The 16,581-nt window shown below is 41.0% G+C and overlaps 1 protein-coding gene across 6 annotated transcripts in view; it reads left to right on the forward strand.

The window, feature by feature from the left end:
• Nucleotides 1-1,775: 1,775 nt before the first annotated feature.
• Nucleotides 1,776-16,581, forward strand: part of LOC311252215 (ninjurin-2-like) — a 36,740-nt gene continuing 21,934 nt past the window's right edge. For 4 of the 6 annotated variants that reach the window (XM_084345189.1, XM_084345187.1, XM_084345190.1 and 1 more), the window contains exon 1: nt 1,777-2,060. In XM_084345189.1, the coding sequence (XP_084201315.1) occupies nt 1,965-2,060 (96 nt within the window). In that variant the 5' untranslated portion in view covers nt 1,777-1,964. Of the gene's footprint in view, nt 2,061-16,581 lie in introns of all 6 variants that reach the window. The other 2 variants (XM_084345186.1, XM_084345188.1) reach the window with 2 other exon arrangements.

Consider the following 16,581-nt stretch of genomic DNA (forward strand, 5'->3'; position numbering starts at 1 on the left):
TAATTAAGCTTTGTTGCAATATCAAGAAGAGCGATACAGTAGGCCATTCATAGTCCCATAAACATAGAAGTATTTAAAATCAAATCAAAGGTAAACTGATACAACGATGATGACCATCCTTTTTCCTCCCCTGTGTGACGCCCCTCGCATGACTCTTTACAAAGTGGGACAAAGGTTTGCTGTGCTTACTCTGTGTCTGTGTGTGTGTGTGTGTGTGTGTGTGTGTGTGTGTGTGTGTGTGTGTGTGTGTGTGTGTGCTATGTTCAGTTCAGGGACACTTAACTGAATGAAATTCCTGACTCTGAGGTGATCATTTTTTTCGAGGATTATGAGCTTGCAGCAGTGCGTTTAATCACTGTTGACAGCCACCATTCCCATCAGGACACCCACTTGTATGTATTTGAACAACGGAGAGAGAAGGAAAGACGAGCTTCACGCCATCATCTTTTCTGTGCGCTCGTCGCTCAGCGTTGGTGGTGTGACGCGCGGTGTTGCGCAAGATCGCACCTCACAAGAGCTCGCTCAAAGTTCAGTTCGACTTCAACTTCAAATTAATTGCTGATGTGATTAATGGACTTGTTTTTTATGTTGGAATCTGTGCTGATTTTTCCATAAAACTCATAAATAATCTTACATACTGGTTTCAGCGGTGCCTTTAGCTTTGTCTGAATTGTCAGTTGCAGAAGCGCTGCCGGTGTGTGGATTGTCATAAAACAGAGTGCGTGAGTGTCGTTAACTGTTGCGGGAGTTAACGATGCTCGAGTTCGTTAGTTGCTAACAGATACATCCAGTTCAGTCATTCGAAAGGCCATTCAACCTTATAAACCTTCATTGTTATGTTAAAACATTTATTTCCTTCTTCATTCTCACATTTTCAAATGCGACTGCCTCTTTTTAAAGCGGCAGTATGTAACAACTGAAAAGGGGCTCTGTGGGACTTCTGTGTTTAGCTGGAAGCCGAGGTTTGTTTATGTTAGCGGACTCCTTTACTTTCTAAACTAACATTGGCTACCGTTGCTCTCTGTTAGTTGAGCGGAGAGAAGCGTTGAGTGGACGAGGCAATGGAGTACGTGCATAAAGTCACATCCTTTCCAATCCGCTCATGAATGGCCAATAAAAAAGTGATTAATACATGTAAATTGCTTCACAGAGCCCTTTTAAACACACCCGAGATTCAAGAATCCAGCCTGACTTGGTCTAGTATGACCTCTGGGTCATGGTGGCTAATGTTAGCTCAAGGTAAACAGTATTAACGAAGGGTACTAATGAAACATGTAATCACTCTCCTAGTGCTACATAGCAGATACTTTTCATTTTACTAGTCCGGGTTTTGAGATGTACTCCTGATGGCACTCGGCCTGGTCTCTCATGTACTACATGGTATCTTTGGGTCCCTGTTACAGAGCCTGGGTTCCCCTGGGTTAGAGAGCAGTAAACTCCCGACAGTGGAGCCTCAGTGCTTTTACGAGAAGACGTCTGACCTCAGTTAACTTAACAGAAATACAGCAGAATGTTTTTGTTGGGCAAACAGGCACAAATAGATGCAACTTGGTGGGCATTGGCCGGTCAAACAGAGTCATGGATAGGCACAAGACTGACTTTCGGACAATATTTGCCTGGTTTCCAGTCTGATGGTCCATTTTTCCAGTGTTGGTTTGGAACATTAGGGAGAACAGAAGGAGAAAGAGACATGCTGAAAGAGTGGAAAAGCAAGAAAGAGAGAGAGAGAGAGAGAGAGAGAGAGAGGGTGTGGGGGAGACTACGATGGGGTGAATAAGCTGTTTGTTTGTCCCTCCGCTGTCCTCCCTGGCCTTGCCTGGTGCTTGGTGCCTGCCGTCCAGGGTCATTTTCTTTCATAACCACCACTGCCACCCTTGCATTAGCATTTTCACCGCTGTGGGGGCAACACTCTGGTGTGCGAGTGTGTGTGTGTGCCTGGTTGCTAGCTCGTTTCGGGTCTTATTATGCAGGGACTTGGGAAGACCGAGAGAGGGGAGACGGGCCGAGACATCGACCTGACATCGCTGAGGTCCACCATGCCAGCCAGCGGCCCGTTGCAGGTTAGTGCACCCGAAAAGATGGAGAAAAATGTGTGGAAGTGAAGGCGAGAGGACAGAAATAGAAAGTAAGAAACACGGGGAAAGAATATAGATGCATTTTTTTTTGTCTGCTTAGCAGCGGCCTTCTCTGGCTTTCTTCTCTTTCTCTACCCCTCTTCCTTTGACTCTTTCACGTCCCTTTCCTCTCGCTCCTGGTCTATCTGCCACTCTGAATCGCTGCTCCTGTCTTAGCTTTGCCGCAGAGCTGTGGTATGTCCTGTCTATGTGAGAGGTGAGGATCAGAGGGCTGCTGTGTGGCTCACTGGGTTCAACCGAGCGTCTGAGACTAAGTTACGATCGCAACATCCATCAAATATCAATTAGGGCCCGAGTGCAAAGGCTAATAAAGTCCTCTAATGGAGCAGCGGGTCAACAGAGCAGGTACTCACTAATGCCAAGAAGGCAGAGTTGGTGACCTGATATATTTTTTTTAAAGAAGAAGAATCAAATTTGTTTTTTTTGTTTGTTTTTTTTAGTTAAGTTTTATTTGGCATTGTTCAAAGCATTTTTCTTTCTTTCTTTAAATAATCCTCTGACTCATCATTCACTACAGTTATACATATGCACACAGCCTCCCTAACACACACACACACACACACACACACACACACACACACACACACTCCCTGGTGTCTGTTGCAATTCATCTTCCGTATCAATGTCAAGGCCAGCAGGACTTTTGCCCCTAAACCAGCAGGGCTATCAGTTACTGGTATATATAGCTGCACAGTCTCCAGTGAACAAAGTGCTATTACTCAAGAAGAGCTGTGTGTGTGCGTGCATCTAAAAAATGTGAGTTGGTATGTGTGTGTGGGTGTATGAGGGAGACAGTGACAGATGTGGGGAAAAAAAGGTGTTCAGAGTGGGTTTATGTAAATATGTTAAAGGTGCAGTATGTAGTTTTGGGGAAGAAATTTTAATCAGAAGAGAAAATGTTATGTTTTTTTTTGCCTAAACAAACTAAAGAAACAAACTCTCTTTGTTTTCATGACTGAAACAAATGAATAAACAAACTGACCTTAAAGGACAACACAGTTTCATATTGTTTTACTTTGTTTATATGTGGCAGACCCTGCCACCTTTCTGGCTTCAAACAGTGTTCTGGGGACCTTATTTTCCTCTGAGAACAGCTTGTTTATTCAGTTATGGAAAAAATAAATACCTTGAGTTTGTATTATTACCTCATTAATATTGTAACTATTGAAATTCAGAGTTTGAATTTCTTCTCCAAAACTACCAAGTGCCCCTTTAAAGTCCCATATTATACTTCAGAAATTCTGTTCATTCAGTATCGCTGCTGTTGGTCAAGAAGCACATATGATTTGGTCATTTCTTCAGGCATGTGCCGAGGGGCCTTAGGTCCCTAAGCACCTTATGTCCAATGTGCCCTTTTGTCAAGGTGTATGTTTATTGTGTTGTTCTGTTAAATATTTTAGCTACGTTGTCGGAAATAGTTCTCCAGTTACCAGTTTGTACAGATTAACATCCCTTTCAATCAAGTGTGCAGCTTTGTAATAACCATTCAATTGGTCTTTTAGTAGAGGAAAGGAAAGAAAGAAAGTGGTTTTCTCCACCGGAAGGACACCTGAGAGGGCACTTTATCATGTTTTATCTACCATAGGGACATCCAAGAGGGCACTGTTGTGGCATTTTTTTGAACATGGGGGCATCTGCGCCCCCATGAGTCCACCATTGATGTCATTAACAGTTCATTTTGTAATGTATCCAGTTTTAATTGTTTACATCTTTTACTGTTTTCATGTTTATCATATTTTCTTGTTCTTATCAAGAAATTTCATTCAGCTGTCCAGAGATCCCTCGTAAAGAGAGGTGATTGAAACAAAAAGAAAAACACTTAACACAAAATAATCATAATCAAAATAGTTGGCAATAAATTTGAGTTCAGTTTATCATTGCAGCTCTAGTTCCATGAGCCCCTTTTTAACTTTGACCACCTGCCCCTCTAAAGGTCTCTGTATGGCCCTGATAACCAACAAGGGGTTTCCCCTTTAAATCTATTTTTGTGACTATGTGAGAATATCATCTATGCGTGTGGAATCTTATTCGCGCTATATAAGATCATTTCTACGTGCATCCAAGAAGTCCTCAACGACCTAAGTGAGTTTGCTTTTTGTGTCTCTGTTGACAACGTTGAAAACGTCTGTGTGACTGTAAAAAGTCACAAAAAAAAGTTGCAAACGTATAAACTTGATTGATAAGTGGTAAAGTCTATAAACTCACCCAATAGCAAAGCTTCTCAGTAAAAATCTCCTATCTAAAATGTCTCTCCCTGACAGCAGGATGACAGTTGCAGCAGTTGTACCTTCTGAATTTATGTAACTGCAAAAATAAGCTTGTTTACCTGCTCGCTAACCACCTCCAAATTTACCTCTCATGAATGCTGGTTCTGTTCATTCATTCAACTGAACTCTGGAAATATCACACACGCACACATGAACACACATACCTTCAATCCCTCTCATGTTTTGATGAGTCATGCTCACATATAAGTGAGAAATTTGACAATATCGTCAATGATATATATGCAAATATATAAGCTAATATAAATATTGTGTCCTGTAAAGTACATCTGTAATGCTGGGGGATAATTTGTCACAGAAAGTGATCTGGTTACAGCCTTTAATGCTGGCAATAAACCATAGAAAGGAGGTACAGCAGCTGAAGCAGAGGCCTGGTGTACATTTCAGCAGCAATTAGCAAGAATTAAAGCGGCTGATATGGGTTGTGAATTGCGACCACCGCGACTGTTGGCAGAGCCAGAAGCCTTTGCTCCTTTAATCACAGATAAGCCGTATAGCACCATTTGGCCGCCAACAACCACTATAGCTACTGATTATATCATGTGGCTCAGAATGTAAATGTTTACATCCGCAGTTGCCAAGTCCTCGCCACAACTATTCATATCAACCGTGGTTACTTAATCATATGTCGACAGATGTGAGGAGAGAAGTGTGCGATCCACCGAAAAAGCGGAAATGAGACGATGTATGCGCACGTGTGTGGTTGTATAAGTGAGAATGTGTGTTTAAGGAATTGCTCTCTCAGCATGATACACATCCTGTGTGCCAGCTCCAGATCACACGAGGTTGGTGGTTTTGTGATTGATGCTATCACTTCGTGTTGGATCTCATATGTCTTTGTCATGTTGCTTCAACAGGCGGACGGATTGGCCGGTTGCTACTGCACTCGAGGGTTAGGATGTAGCAGGTGTCGTATATTTTAAAGTCAGTGGCAGTGTGAAAAGAGTTATGAGACGGATCCTTTAGAGTAGCAGCTATAGAACTAGATGGACTGAAACCTCCACTGGTAAATTATAGCCACTGTGTACACATACGGCTCATTCATATACTTGCATGACAAGAGCTACTAGAAAATACAGCCGCTAATCTTCATCACATGCAAGGTTGGGTACCGCTGACATTGTAACCAATATGGTACCAATATCGGTATCTGGGATTCAGTACTGGTACCCAACAGTACCTTTTTTTAACTACTTTATTCAGTACTGTAATAGCAGGAATTTAATATCAGTTGTAAAAAAAAGTTGCCAAATGGAGTGTAACACTGGTATTTCTTCGAGAGGAAACTGGAAGAAGCTGGAGAAACTTTTTTCATTCAGCACTGAAATTTAGCACTGCCTTATCTAATCTGAATTGGTATTCGGTAGAACTGACTTCCCTAAAAGTACCAAGTTCGGGACCCAACCCTAATCACTTGTGACCTCTACTTTGTTGTTGGCAGAAACAACTACGTTGGTTGACAAAAATACTTTCACGATAAGGCATTGGTCTTCCTGAGCAGCTGGAGGTGCCCAGTCATGTTGTTGTTTCCAAAGTAAAGAATTAACTTTCAATCTCAACTTTTACTGCAAGCAAAACATGTATTATAAGTCCTTAGAATGGGAAATCTCTTTCTGCAGAGGAAGATCAAGTGGTATGATCAGAATCTCTGGAAGGAGCACTAGTATTGTTCAAGCCAACTGCTGAAGAATGGACTGAAAGCATGCTGCTGTTTTTTTTCTTGAAATCCGTAATTTTAAGGTAACTGTGCGTTTCATTTAGTCACTTGTCGCTGCAAATTCAGTGGAAACATAAGATGATACTCTGATAGCGAGGAGGATAATCAGCGAACATCTTTTCTTTGGAATTCATGATGAACGATACTGAGTCCTACAGAGATTTTAGTGATCAGATGAACTTGACCTAAACCATCTGGACCTTCCCTTTAACTCCCATTCGGATATGAGCAGGTGTTATACAATCTGTTGTGAGATGAAATCTTTATATGCCCGCCGCCTACAGTAGGACTTTAAATATAGTTTGGATTTGTGCTTCCTCTGCTGACTCTCAGTCTCTGAGTTCATGACATCTTCTCACCATCCAGACGTAATGCACTCACCATAGCTTCAAATCCAAAGTCCAAAGGAAAGCATGTAATTAGCCGAAAATGGATTTATGAGGTTTTTGCGCAGAGTCTGTGTGAGGCTGCTATGATGAATCTATTTCTATGGTGTGAAGGCTTTACACCTCCAAGTCACCCTCTATGTATAGAGCGCAGCAGCAGGGCGCGGAGGGCTAACACAGAACTAATAGGAATCACACAGCCGTCCTAAGCATGACAGTCATGTTTCAAAGGTGAGGAGGGTGGTCCCTGAGGGGTTGATGTACCGTTCCGTTCCTTTCTGTGTCGTGAAATCTGGTTGGGTTGATGGAGTTAAACACTGTGAGAACAGGTATATTGTTGAGTCATTGATGGAGGAACACATCCTCTTTAGGAAACTCAACAATATGATCCTTCACCCAGAACCAACTCCCTACACACCCACTTTTTATATTGTACGAATTTGTATTCCAATTGATCTCCTGAAGGCGTATTCAAACATTCAGCTGGAACACAAAGAGAAATTGGCTTTGTACAGTGGACGCATGCAAAGTCAGTGGAAAGTTTGTTTGAATTAAATCAACTCGGACTACAGCGGCTCCATAATACACCCGGCAGTTCTGTAAAGAAACATAGAAATCCTGTCTGAGTGGCAGAAGGTGAAGCGCAAAATGAAAGTTTAAATCACAGCAACCCTTCAAGTGTGACATCTCTTGAATGTGAACAAGTCTCAGCTGGCCTTTGAGTGACTTTGACACAATGCAGAAGGGCAGGGTCACGGGGCCGGTCTAACGCGTCAGTCATGCACACAATAATACAGATCATATTAATAGAGGATCATAACAGCAGGCCTACGTGCGTCGTAACAATAGCAACAACGTTTTTAACCGCAGTCTCAGGTGCTGTTTTTCCTATATCCATCCGTTTTAGCGACTGGTGCTGTGTGTCCCTCCGTGGCCACCGTCCCTCTCATCTCCTTCCCACTTCTCTCACCTCCCAGAATACATTGCTACCTCTCTTTGACATTACATGAGTGTGTGTGTGTAACCCCGTCTTGGCCCCTACATGGCAAATGCCACATTCTGAGAGTGGGTGTGAAGTACGAGAAAGTGTGTGTGTGTGTGTGTGTGTGTGTGTCATTCCAGGAACTTTCATCTGAGCCTCATCTTTTAATGACTGTTGTTGTGTAATAGGTGTGTAAGTGTGTCATTCAATATTTGTCCAAACTATGGTAAATATGTTTCATGCATTTGTATGCGTTGACATGAACAGAATACAGGTGAAGCGTTTATTCCATTACATTTGTTAGAAGATAGCTACTGTAGCAACCTGGCGTCACAACAGTCCCTTATCAGAGGCAAGTTTGTAAGTAGTGTAACTATTACATTACAGTTTGTGTAAACGTCATGACTCTGGGCAGCTTGTAGCCACCTATCATCTACAGTACCTTTAGACTAAAACTTTTTAGCGTGTTGTTTGGGAGCGTGGTCTTGCTATGCCGAATTACAAGACTGACAAGGCAGGAGCCGTCAGTTGTCAATTTGTCCTCAAAGCACATCAGAGTTTAGAGCTCTTCTCTTAGGATTAGCTCACACTCGCTTACACTGTTACACACCTGGAAAGGCCATTGCTAAAGGGCATCTCAGTGGTGGGAATGAGGAAGAGGCAAGTGCTGCCCTTTCATTTCCCAGCCCAGATTTATCCTGCTGCTCCGGGAATCTAACCCCTGACCTTTTTGCTCACAAGCCTGCCTCATATCCTGTTGCGCCGAGCGTGAACGGCACCTGTGTGAGGCAACATCCACGCTTATACGAATAGATATTAAAACACGGCGCGGGTGTCTAAACTTGCATCAGAACTCATCTGTTTCATGAAAAATGCTTAAATTTGACATTTTTTTAAATGGCTTTTGGCTGACAATGAAAAAAACAATATTACTGCCACCATGAGAATAGTTGTGGTTTAATGTATTGGTCGACACCCCAATAACATATTTTGATGCCTGGCCTATTCCTTGAATCATTGCTGCAGTCATCTCATAACAGAAACACATGTGACTGTCAACACCTGTATTATGTAATCGGCTTTAGTGACATAGTAGCTTCTTAACATCACTGCCAAGCAGAAATATTTGCGATGTGTTTCTGAGTATTATCCATCTGTGTTAATAATCTATTTTTGTGTATTTACGTCTACTACCTATCTACTTTTAAAGAGATAGACTTTCAAGACACATGTCGGTGTGTCTGTACTCATTTTATTTCATTTTTAAAGTGGATATGCAGTATTTTCTTTCTCTTCTCTGCTTTGTTTTTGTTCTCTCTCCAGTTCTGTCTCTTCCTCTTCCCCATACATTCCTGTTTATCTTCTTCTTCTCTTTTTTCTTTATTACCCCTTTCCATTTCTCTCCATTCCTGTCTTTCCTCTTCTTCCCCTGTCTTGGGGGGGAGTGTGTGTTTTCTTTTCATTTTGGTCGGGGGAAATGACAGCTGACTCGGTTTGAATCCGAAACAGCCTTACGGGAAAAGAGCTCAATTCGCTGCTATTTTGTGCGTGTGTGTGCAGAAACGTGCAGCGATTTTTAGATGGTTTAAAGAGTGAGCGTGTGTGAAAAACAGCCAAGATGAGTGGTACCAGACGAAACTTTAGATCCCACCATATATAAACAATTAGATTATCACACACACACTCACATACCAGTCTCTCTGTCTCCTGCTCTCTGTCTTTAACAAACCAACAATTATTGTGTCACAGAGTGACGCACAGCAGATATAAGACACAAGTGTTCTCATCTTGAACATGCAAGTCTGCTGGTTCTCTTCCACTTGAGTGGTATTTAAAATCTTGATTCCAACATGTACTTGGAAGTTATTTTTCAACTAGTGAAAGACTCACTCTGGACTCGCCGTGATATATTTAATAAAGATGTTATTTGTCAAACTAAATATAATCGTCCTTGAAACCTTGAGCTGAGCAGGTTTTCACAGTACATTTTCACAGTAAGCTAATTTAATTCTGCTTTTGCAATGCAATGCATACAGTATTTATTTGGAATATTTCAGTAAACTGCTGCGACTTTGAATTCGAGTTGTATAAAGCAACTGTAGTTTTACAGCAATGTACACATGCGAAGATGCAAAAATGGTAACAACAAGCTAACAGGCTAACAGGCCTGTCAGTGGTCCAACAAGGTACACAGGCTAACATGCTAACAGTCCTTAAGGACAAGAATAGGCTAACAGGCCTAAAAGTAGTCCATCGAGGTATGCAGGCTAACATGCTAACAGTCTTACAGGCAAACAACAGGACAACAGGCCTACAAGTGGTCCAACAAGGTATACAGGCTAACATGCTAACAAGCAAAATATGGTAGGGGTAACATGAAAACACAGTACATTACTGTAAATCCACTGCACATCTGTATATTATAATAACTACAGATGTTTATTACAGTATCATCATGTAATTTCACATACAACTACTGTATTTTCATTGTGATTTGTATCATTATTACTGTAAAATAATGACAGTACACTACTGTGGATTTGCTGCAATTATCAGCCAGTAATTTATTGTAAAATCACTACCATAATTTCTACAGTGTACACATGAAAAAACTATCACAAGACACAGTGTAAGGCCAAGAGTGTTGTGTCACACTTTTGTTCCTCCTCCACTTGTTCCAGCCGTATCTGCCAAGAAAGAAACAGGAAACCCCCTCTCAAGCGCCGAGGCTCCCCTGCTGGGACAATATTACTCACAGCGCATAACTCACTCACACAAGCGTGGACACACATAAATCACAAATACACACTAAGAATTATAAATCCCAGTTCATCTTTTCACAGACGTTCCACTTTAAATACACACCCTCCTCATAAAAAACGTGTAGCTGTTTAACGGTTTTTCTTAGAATTCATAAAAATGGGTTTAATTTCAGAGTTGCATGTGTAACTGCAGCAGGTTTGAGGTCCCACTCACTTCATTTTAATCTCATAGAGGTCTAGTGTGCTGTGTGCTATGCTTGGATCACAGCCAAACACAGCCGCGCACATGTGGAAAGACATTCACATAAAAATAGACGTAAACATGGACAGTGTCATAAACATATACAATGCTTTAGAGGCTGTGTGTGGTGGGGGTATAATGAATCAAGTCTGTGCATTCAGTATTCATCATTTAATTCTTTGAAAGCAAATAAAAGTAATTCCTAAAATGTTGAACTATTCCTTTAAGAGAGGCTTCAAACGGGAAAAGGAAGGGAAGAGAGGGAGGTAAGTTGGCATGCAGAAATCAAGCAAAAAAAGGATAATCTGGCTACAAACTAACGCACACGCACAGAATCTGACCTCTTGTGTTTGTTGATTAAATGTGTTGCTATGCAGTGGGCTGCTTGCCAGCGTGGTTTGTGTGTGTGTGCGTGTGTGTGTTTATATCAATGGAGGGGTAAATACAGACCTCACTCTATCTGTGTTTTCCTTCCCTCCAGCACGAGTGTTAGGTCATCGGATAACACAAAGTGTGTGTGTGTGTGGTGTAAGATCCCAGTGTTTATGTTTCTGGTCAATCCTATGCGGGTTTAGGGGCATGTGTATGTATTAACTGTCAAGCTGACATATGTACAGTATGTGTGTGAGCATGTGAATATGTGCAGAGTTTGAGTGCAGAGGTCAACACCAGAATCACAATGAGTTTAAAGTCTTTGTATGTGGTCTCCATTAGTTTATTTAGGTCACTGATTGATTTGGATAAGTAAAAATAAAAACGTTAAAGCTGCTGGAATCAGCATTTTTATATAAACAATGGACCAAAGATCAACCCAGTCGCTAGAATGAATGTTGGAATTGCAAGCTTCTGCAAACCATAGTTATGTTTTAACTCAAAGTTTCTTTCCGTTTAAATTTTTAATTTAATGTTAAGTTCTGGTTAGCTTTACGCAAAAAACCCCGCTTGATTAGGGTTAGGAAAGATCACGTTTTGACTGAATAATACCTGGTTTGGTCACCACAAAGACAGCTGGAAGTTTTCCCACTGTCTCGTTGAAAATATCCACTTTTATTGGTTGAGAAATGGTCTCGAAGTAGTCTTGAACAGCGATCTCTCATTTTGCAGCCGTACAGATGTCATGTGTCCGTGGTTTTCAAAAATACAATGCTGAAATGTTATCCGGAGGGGTGTGCTGGCAGGTGATTTAAAAGGGTCGCTCATAAAAACCAACCTGACAAACCTCTGTTGGACGTTTTAGCATCTTTCAGCTGATTGTTTTGACTACAATGTTTTGACTGCTCTCATTAGTGTTGTTTCCAGATGCAACATGCCGCTGACGGACACAGTTAGTGAGTAGCTGGTGAACACAGTGGAGCATTTAGCTGCTAAAGAGCCAGATGTTTCCCTCAGGAGGTGGTGGAGACCAAAAACAGAGCAAAAAGAAGTGTGAATATTGATCTTATAATATATTATATTACTAAATACTGATTTTTAGGAAAGTATTGAATATAAATCATAGTTTCTTGTGCCTGCCTATAAAAAGTCAATTAAGATCTCAGTTATATTCAAATGAAAACTAATCTTGCGAAACCAAGGCTCAAGCTTCGTGTGTGAGCATGCAACCATTTTAGTTAATGAGAATGAGTGATGTAGCCGGTGAGCTCATTTGTGATTTTAAATGCGCTTCCGGAAAATGGCAGGGCAGGAGTGATGGAGGGAAAGAACGAGCGTGGGAGGTGGGTGAGGTTCTGTCTTACCTCATCCAGGCTCCGATGCTGATGTCGCCCGGTGCCTGCTGTTCTCATGGGACTATTGTTGATTTTCGACACAATGAGATCACAGCGAGAATGAAACAAAGGCTCTCTGTAATTGATGGTTCTCTCTGAGGGAACCATGAAGGCATCGACCAAGTCTACAGAGAATACACACTCTATTTTAACTTGATGTGAAAATAATTGCATATTATGGCAGACATTTTGCAGATATTCTACCATTATTTGGAAAAATGTGCAAGGAGAAAGGTCAGCTTCTTGATTGGATGTCTTTGGAGAGAAAGTTAGACGTAATTTAAAAAAAAAAAAAAGTAAGCTACAAGGTTGCAGTTATTAGCAACTCCATTTTATACTCCACAAAACTTTATGCTGCAGGGAATTGTTTTGGCTGTTTTCTACTTTCACAAGCTCCAATCTCACATGTTCTCACATTTTGAAACGTCCCCATGACCGGACACATAAAATGTTTCACAGCATTTTTTTCTCAGTATTCTGTATACATAGGCCTGCTCTGTGCAAACACAAACATCATGTTTAGGAGTCTCTGAGGACCTAAATAAATACCCTGACTAAAAGGTTAGTCACCTTTTACTGATCCATTGTGTTTATGTTTGTGCCTCATGTTTGTGTGACTGTGTGTGTGGGGGACAGAGTGTGTGTTGCTCGTTCAGGAATATCCATCTAACCTTTGACCTCTACAGTGAAAATAAACAGCAATAACTTCTCTTAGACAAATAGTCCTTCACCACAGACATACAAATAAAAATAAAATAGATTTCATAGTATAGAAAATGGAAGACAATATAATTTTGTTTCTTTTATTTAATTATCAATGACTTAATCAAAAAATGAATATAAAACAGTTCTATCTCCTGTGGTGCATTGCAGCAATGCACGGTCCACCCTTAAACAAAACGTCATGTATTTTCCAGCAATTTCAGTCCGCCGCCCACTTTTCCTTTCTGGAGATTTATCTCTACAACTGTGTGATGAACTCCCATGATATTTTGTACAGATATTTATGGTCCCCAGAGGACGAATCCCTTTGACTTTGGTGAACCTCTGACCTTTCCTCTAGAGCCCTCAGCGGGTTTACATTTGTGGTTGATTGTAAAATATCCTGACAACTGTTCTATGGATTGCCATGAACTTTACTACAGATGTTCAAGGACGCTGTAGAATAATTTTGCTATATTTGGTACAGACATTCACGGTCCCCAGAGGATGAAATATAATAACTTTGACCCACTGACCTGTCAGCACCACTGTCAGGTAAAAATCCATTTTCACACGCTAAACTGAGATTGTGCACATGGTTAACATCATACCTGTTAAACATCAACATGCTAGCATTATCATCAGCCCTTGTTACAGAGATCCTGCAATACTTCCGCAAAGAAAACCTGTGATAACACCGGCTTTGCTTTTTTACAGTGAACCAAACCACTCTGGCATACTGCCACCCCAGTGTGTGATTTTGGATAGCATGCCCCCCTTCTATAAGCAAGTACCACAAAAGCGTTGGTATCTAGTGTGGTTTTGACAATATATGCTGTCTTGTCTTTAACAGACAGTGGAAAAGATGCTAACATTAGCATTTAGTCCAGGTACAGCTGTACAGAAACACTTGCATGACAGTGGACTTATAGTCTTTTAGTTTTGTTTATATTAAAGTAAAATTGAGTGATGGTTGAAGGCTTTGACTGTAAATGTCTGCATGCAGGGTGTTGAATGTCTGACAGTTAGGAAACTTCATACCGAATGTAAATGGATTTAAATGTGTTTATTTAACTGTATGTTTGTGAATATGCATGTTTGTGGAAGCAGAAATCGAACATGGCGCTGAGTGTTGAGAGATTTGTCTCCGTGGAAAAACTTCCATCATGACGATTAAACACTTTAATTTCCACGGATGGTAGCACATCACAGTCTTGTGGTTATCTGAATTACATGAGTGGCTGTTGAAGTAGCTTTGATCAGAGAGCTCTTAGATCCATGTTGATTATTGCCACATTGCCACAGCAATACAAACTCTTGGTAACCAGGGAGCTAGACTGTGATTTTTCCTGTTTTCTTCTGTTTCTTTGGTGATACATGTGCTTATAACAGTCATATTAAATCGGTAGAGGAAGCTCTACGCTGTGATAACAGTGTGTTGAACATCAAATATATCAATTTTACTTCTGGTTTTACCACATTGGCCTTACAAATCATCATGACTTTTATCACCATACTGATTTAACTTCCCTGTATGTGTACAGAAGCCAGTGAATTGCAGTACTTAAGAAGGAGTGTCGCATTTTATGTGTGTAAAATAGGTAAATAAACACATTTGCCTTCATAAATCCATAGGAAATAACAAACATCAATCAATCAATCAATCAACTTTATTTATATGGCACTTTTCATACTGTACGGTAACACAAAGTGCCTCACAGAGGTTAAAAACAAAACAGAACAAAACAGAACAAAACAATACAAAACACCATGAAGACCACAAACCTCCCACCCCCACAAACATACACACAGATACACATTTACATACACACTCAAACACATACACAGACATATGGACAGACATACACACCCACACACAAACATACACACACCCACACACATACACTAGCTGTTGCTAAGGAGACATGGCTGGGCACCGAAATCACAGGTGAGGAAGAAGCTACCTTTGGGGGCCATGCACACCGAGAGGAATCATGGTCCATGACTGCAGGGGCGCCACCACATAGACCCCCCGAGCCCAGGCAGACAGGAGGCTCCACACCAAGGTGTAGAGCTCTCTAGCCACCCGGGCCAGGGCCATCCACGGGACAGCACCCCCATCGGTGGACCAGAAGCAACTCCCGGTGTGGTAGGCCCCCAGGAGGAAACACTGGAAGATCGAGGGGCTAAAACAGTAAAATAAGATAAAAGGTATAGGAGCTAAAACTGAGGGAATAAAACAATAGAATGTATAAAATAGACCATAAGTAACGACTAAAACATTGAAATAAAACATTGAAGTAAAACAATAAAGTAATAAAACAGGATAAACTAAGCTAAAAATAAAAATATAATAATAATAATAATAATAATAATAATAATAATAAATAAATATGTAAATAAATAAATAAATAAATAATAATAAATAAATAAGGATAGTAATAAATAATAATAAAAAATGTAAGAACTTAGAAAGAGTTAAATGAGTTTAGTTAAAAGCCTGATTAAAAAGATGGGTCTTGAGCCTCTTTTTAAAAACATCAACATTCTCTGCGGCCCTGAGGTTCTCTGGAAGGCTGTTCCACAATCGGGGGCCATAATAACTGAATGCCGCCTCCCCGTGTGTTCTAGTTCTAACTTGTGGTATCGTTAAAAGGCCAGCACCGGAGGACCTCAGGGTCCGCGAGGGTTGATAGGGTAAAAGTAATGCAGATAGATAAGAAGGACCAAGACCGTTAAGACACTTAAAAACTAGTAGAAGAACCTTAAAATCAATCCTGAAGCGCACAGGGAGCCAATGCAGCGATTTTAAAACAGGTGTAATATGCCCCCGCCCTCTGGTCCTCGTCAGCACTCGTGCAGCTGAGTTTTGTAATAATTGTAAGTTATGCATGCTCTTTTTGGGAAGACCAGAGAGCAGGGCATTACAATAATCTAAACGACAAGAGATAAAAGCATGCATCAGCACCTCCGTGCTGGCCTGAGAGAGAAACGGGCGGACTCTGGCTATATTCTTAAGATGGTAAAAACCTATCTTTGTTATGTTTTTGATGTGTGGAATAAAAGTGAGCTCAGAGTCAAAAATCACGCCAAGATTTTTAACTGATTTTGAGGGTTTAAAATCCTGTAACTTTGGTAAAAGTTTCTCTCTCTGGCCTTCAGGACCAATGACTAAAACCTCTGTTTTGTCCTGGTTGAGCTGTAGGAAGTTTGTTGCCATCCATGACTTAATGTCTAAAATACAGTTAAAAAGGACATCAATTGGCCCTGTGTCATCAGGCGACACGGCGATGTACAGTTGCGTATCATCAGCGTAACTATGGAAGCTGATGCCGTGCCTCCTGATGACGTCCCCAAGGGGCAGCATGTAAAGATTAAAAAGAGTTGGACCTAAAATTGACCCTTGGGGAACCCCACACTTTATCTTATGGGTTCCTGAGGAACATGTATCCATACTTACAAAGAAACTTCGATCAGTGAGGTAGGATGTGAACCAGTTAAAAACAGTACCAGAGAGGCCGACCAGGTTCCTCAGTCTATTTAATAAAATGTGATGGTCTACTGTATCGAAGGCGGCGGTTAGATCCAGTAGTACCAAGACGGTG

Source organism: Pagrus pagrus, assembly GCF_965226575.1.
Source record: "Pagrus pagrus genome assembly, chromosome: 23".
In the NCBI taxonomy this organism is placed as follows: domain Eukaryota; kingdom Metazoa; phylum Chordata; class Actinopteri; order Spariformes; family Sparidae; genus Pagrus; species Pagrus pagrus.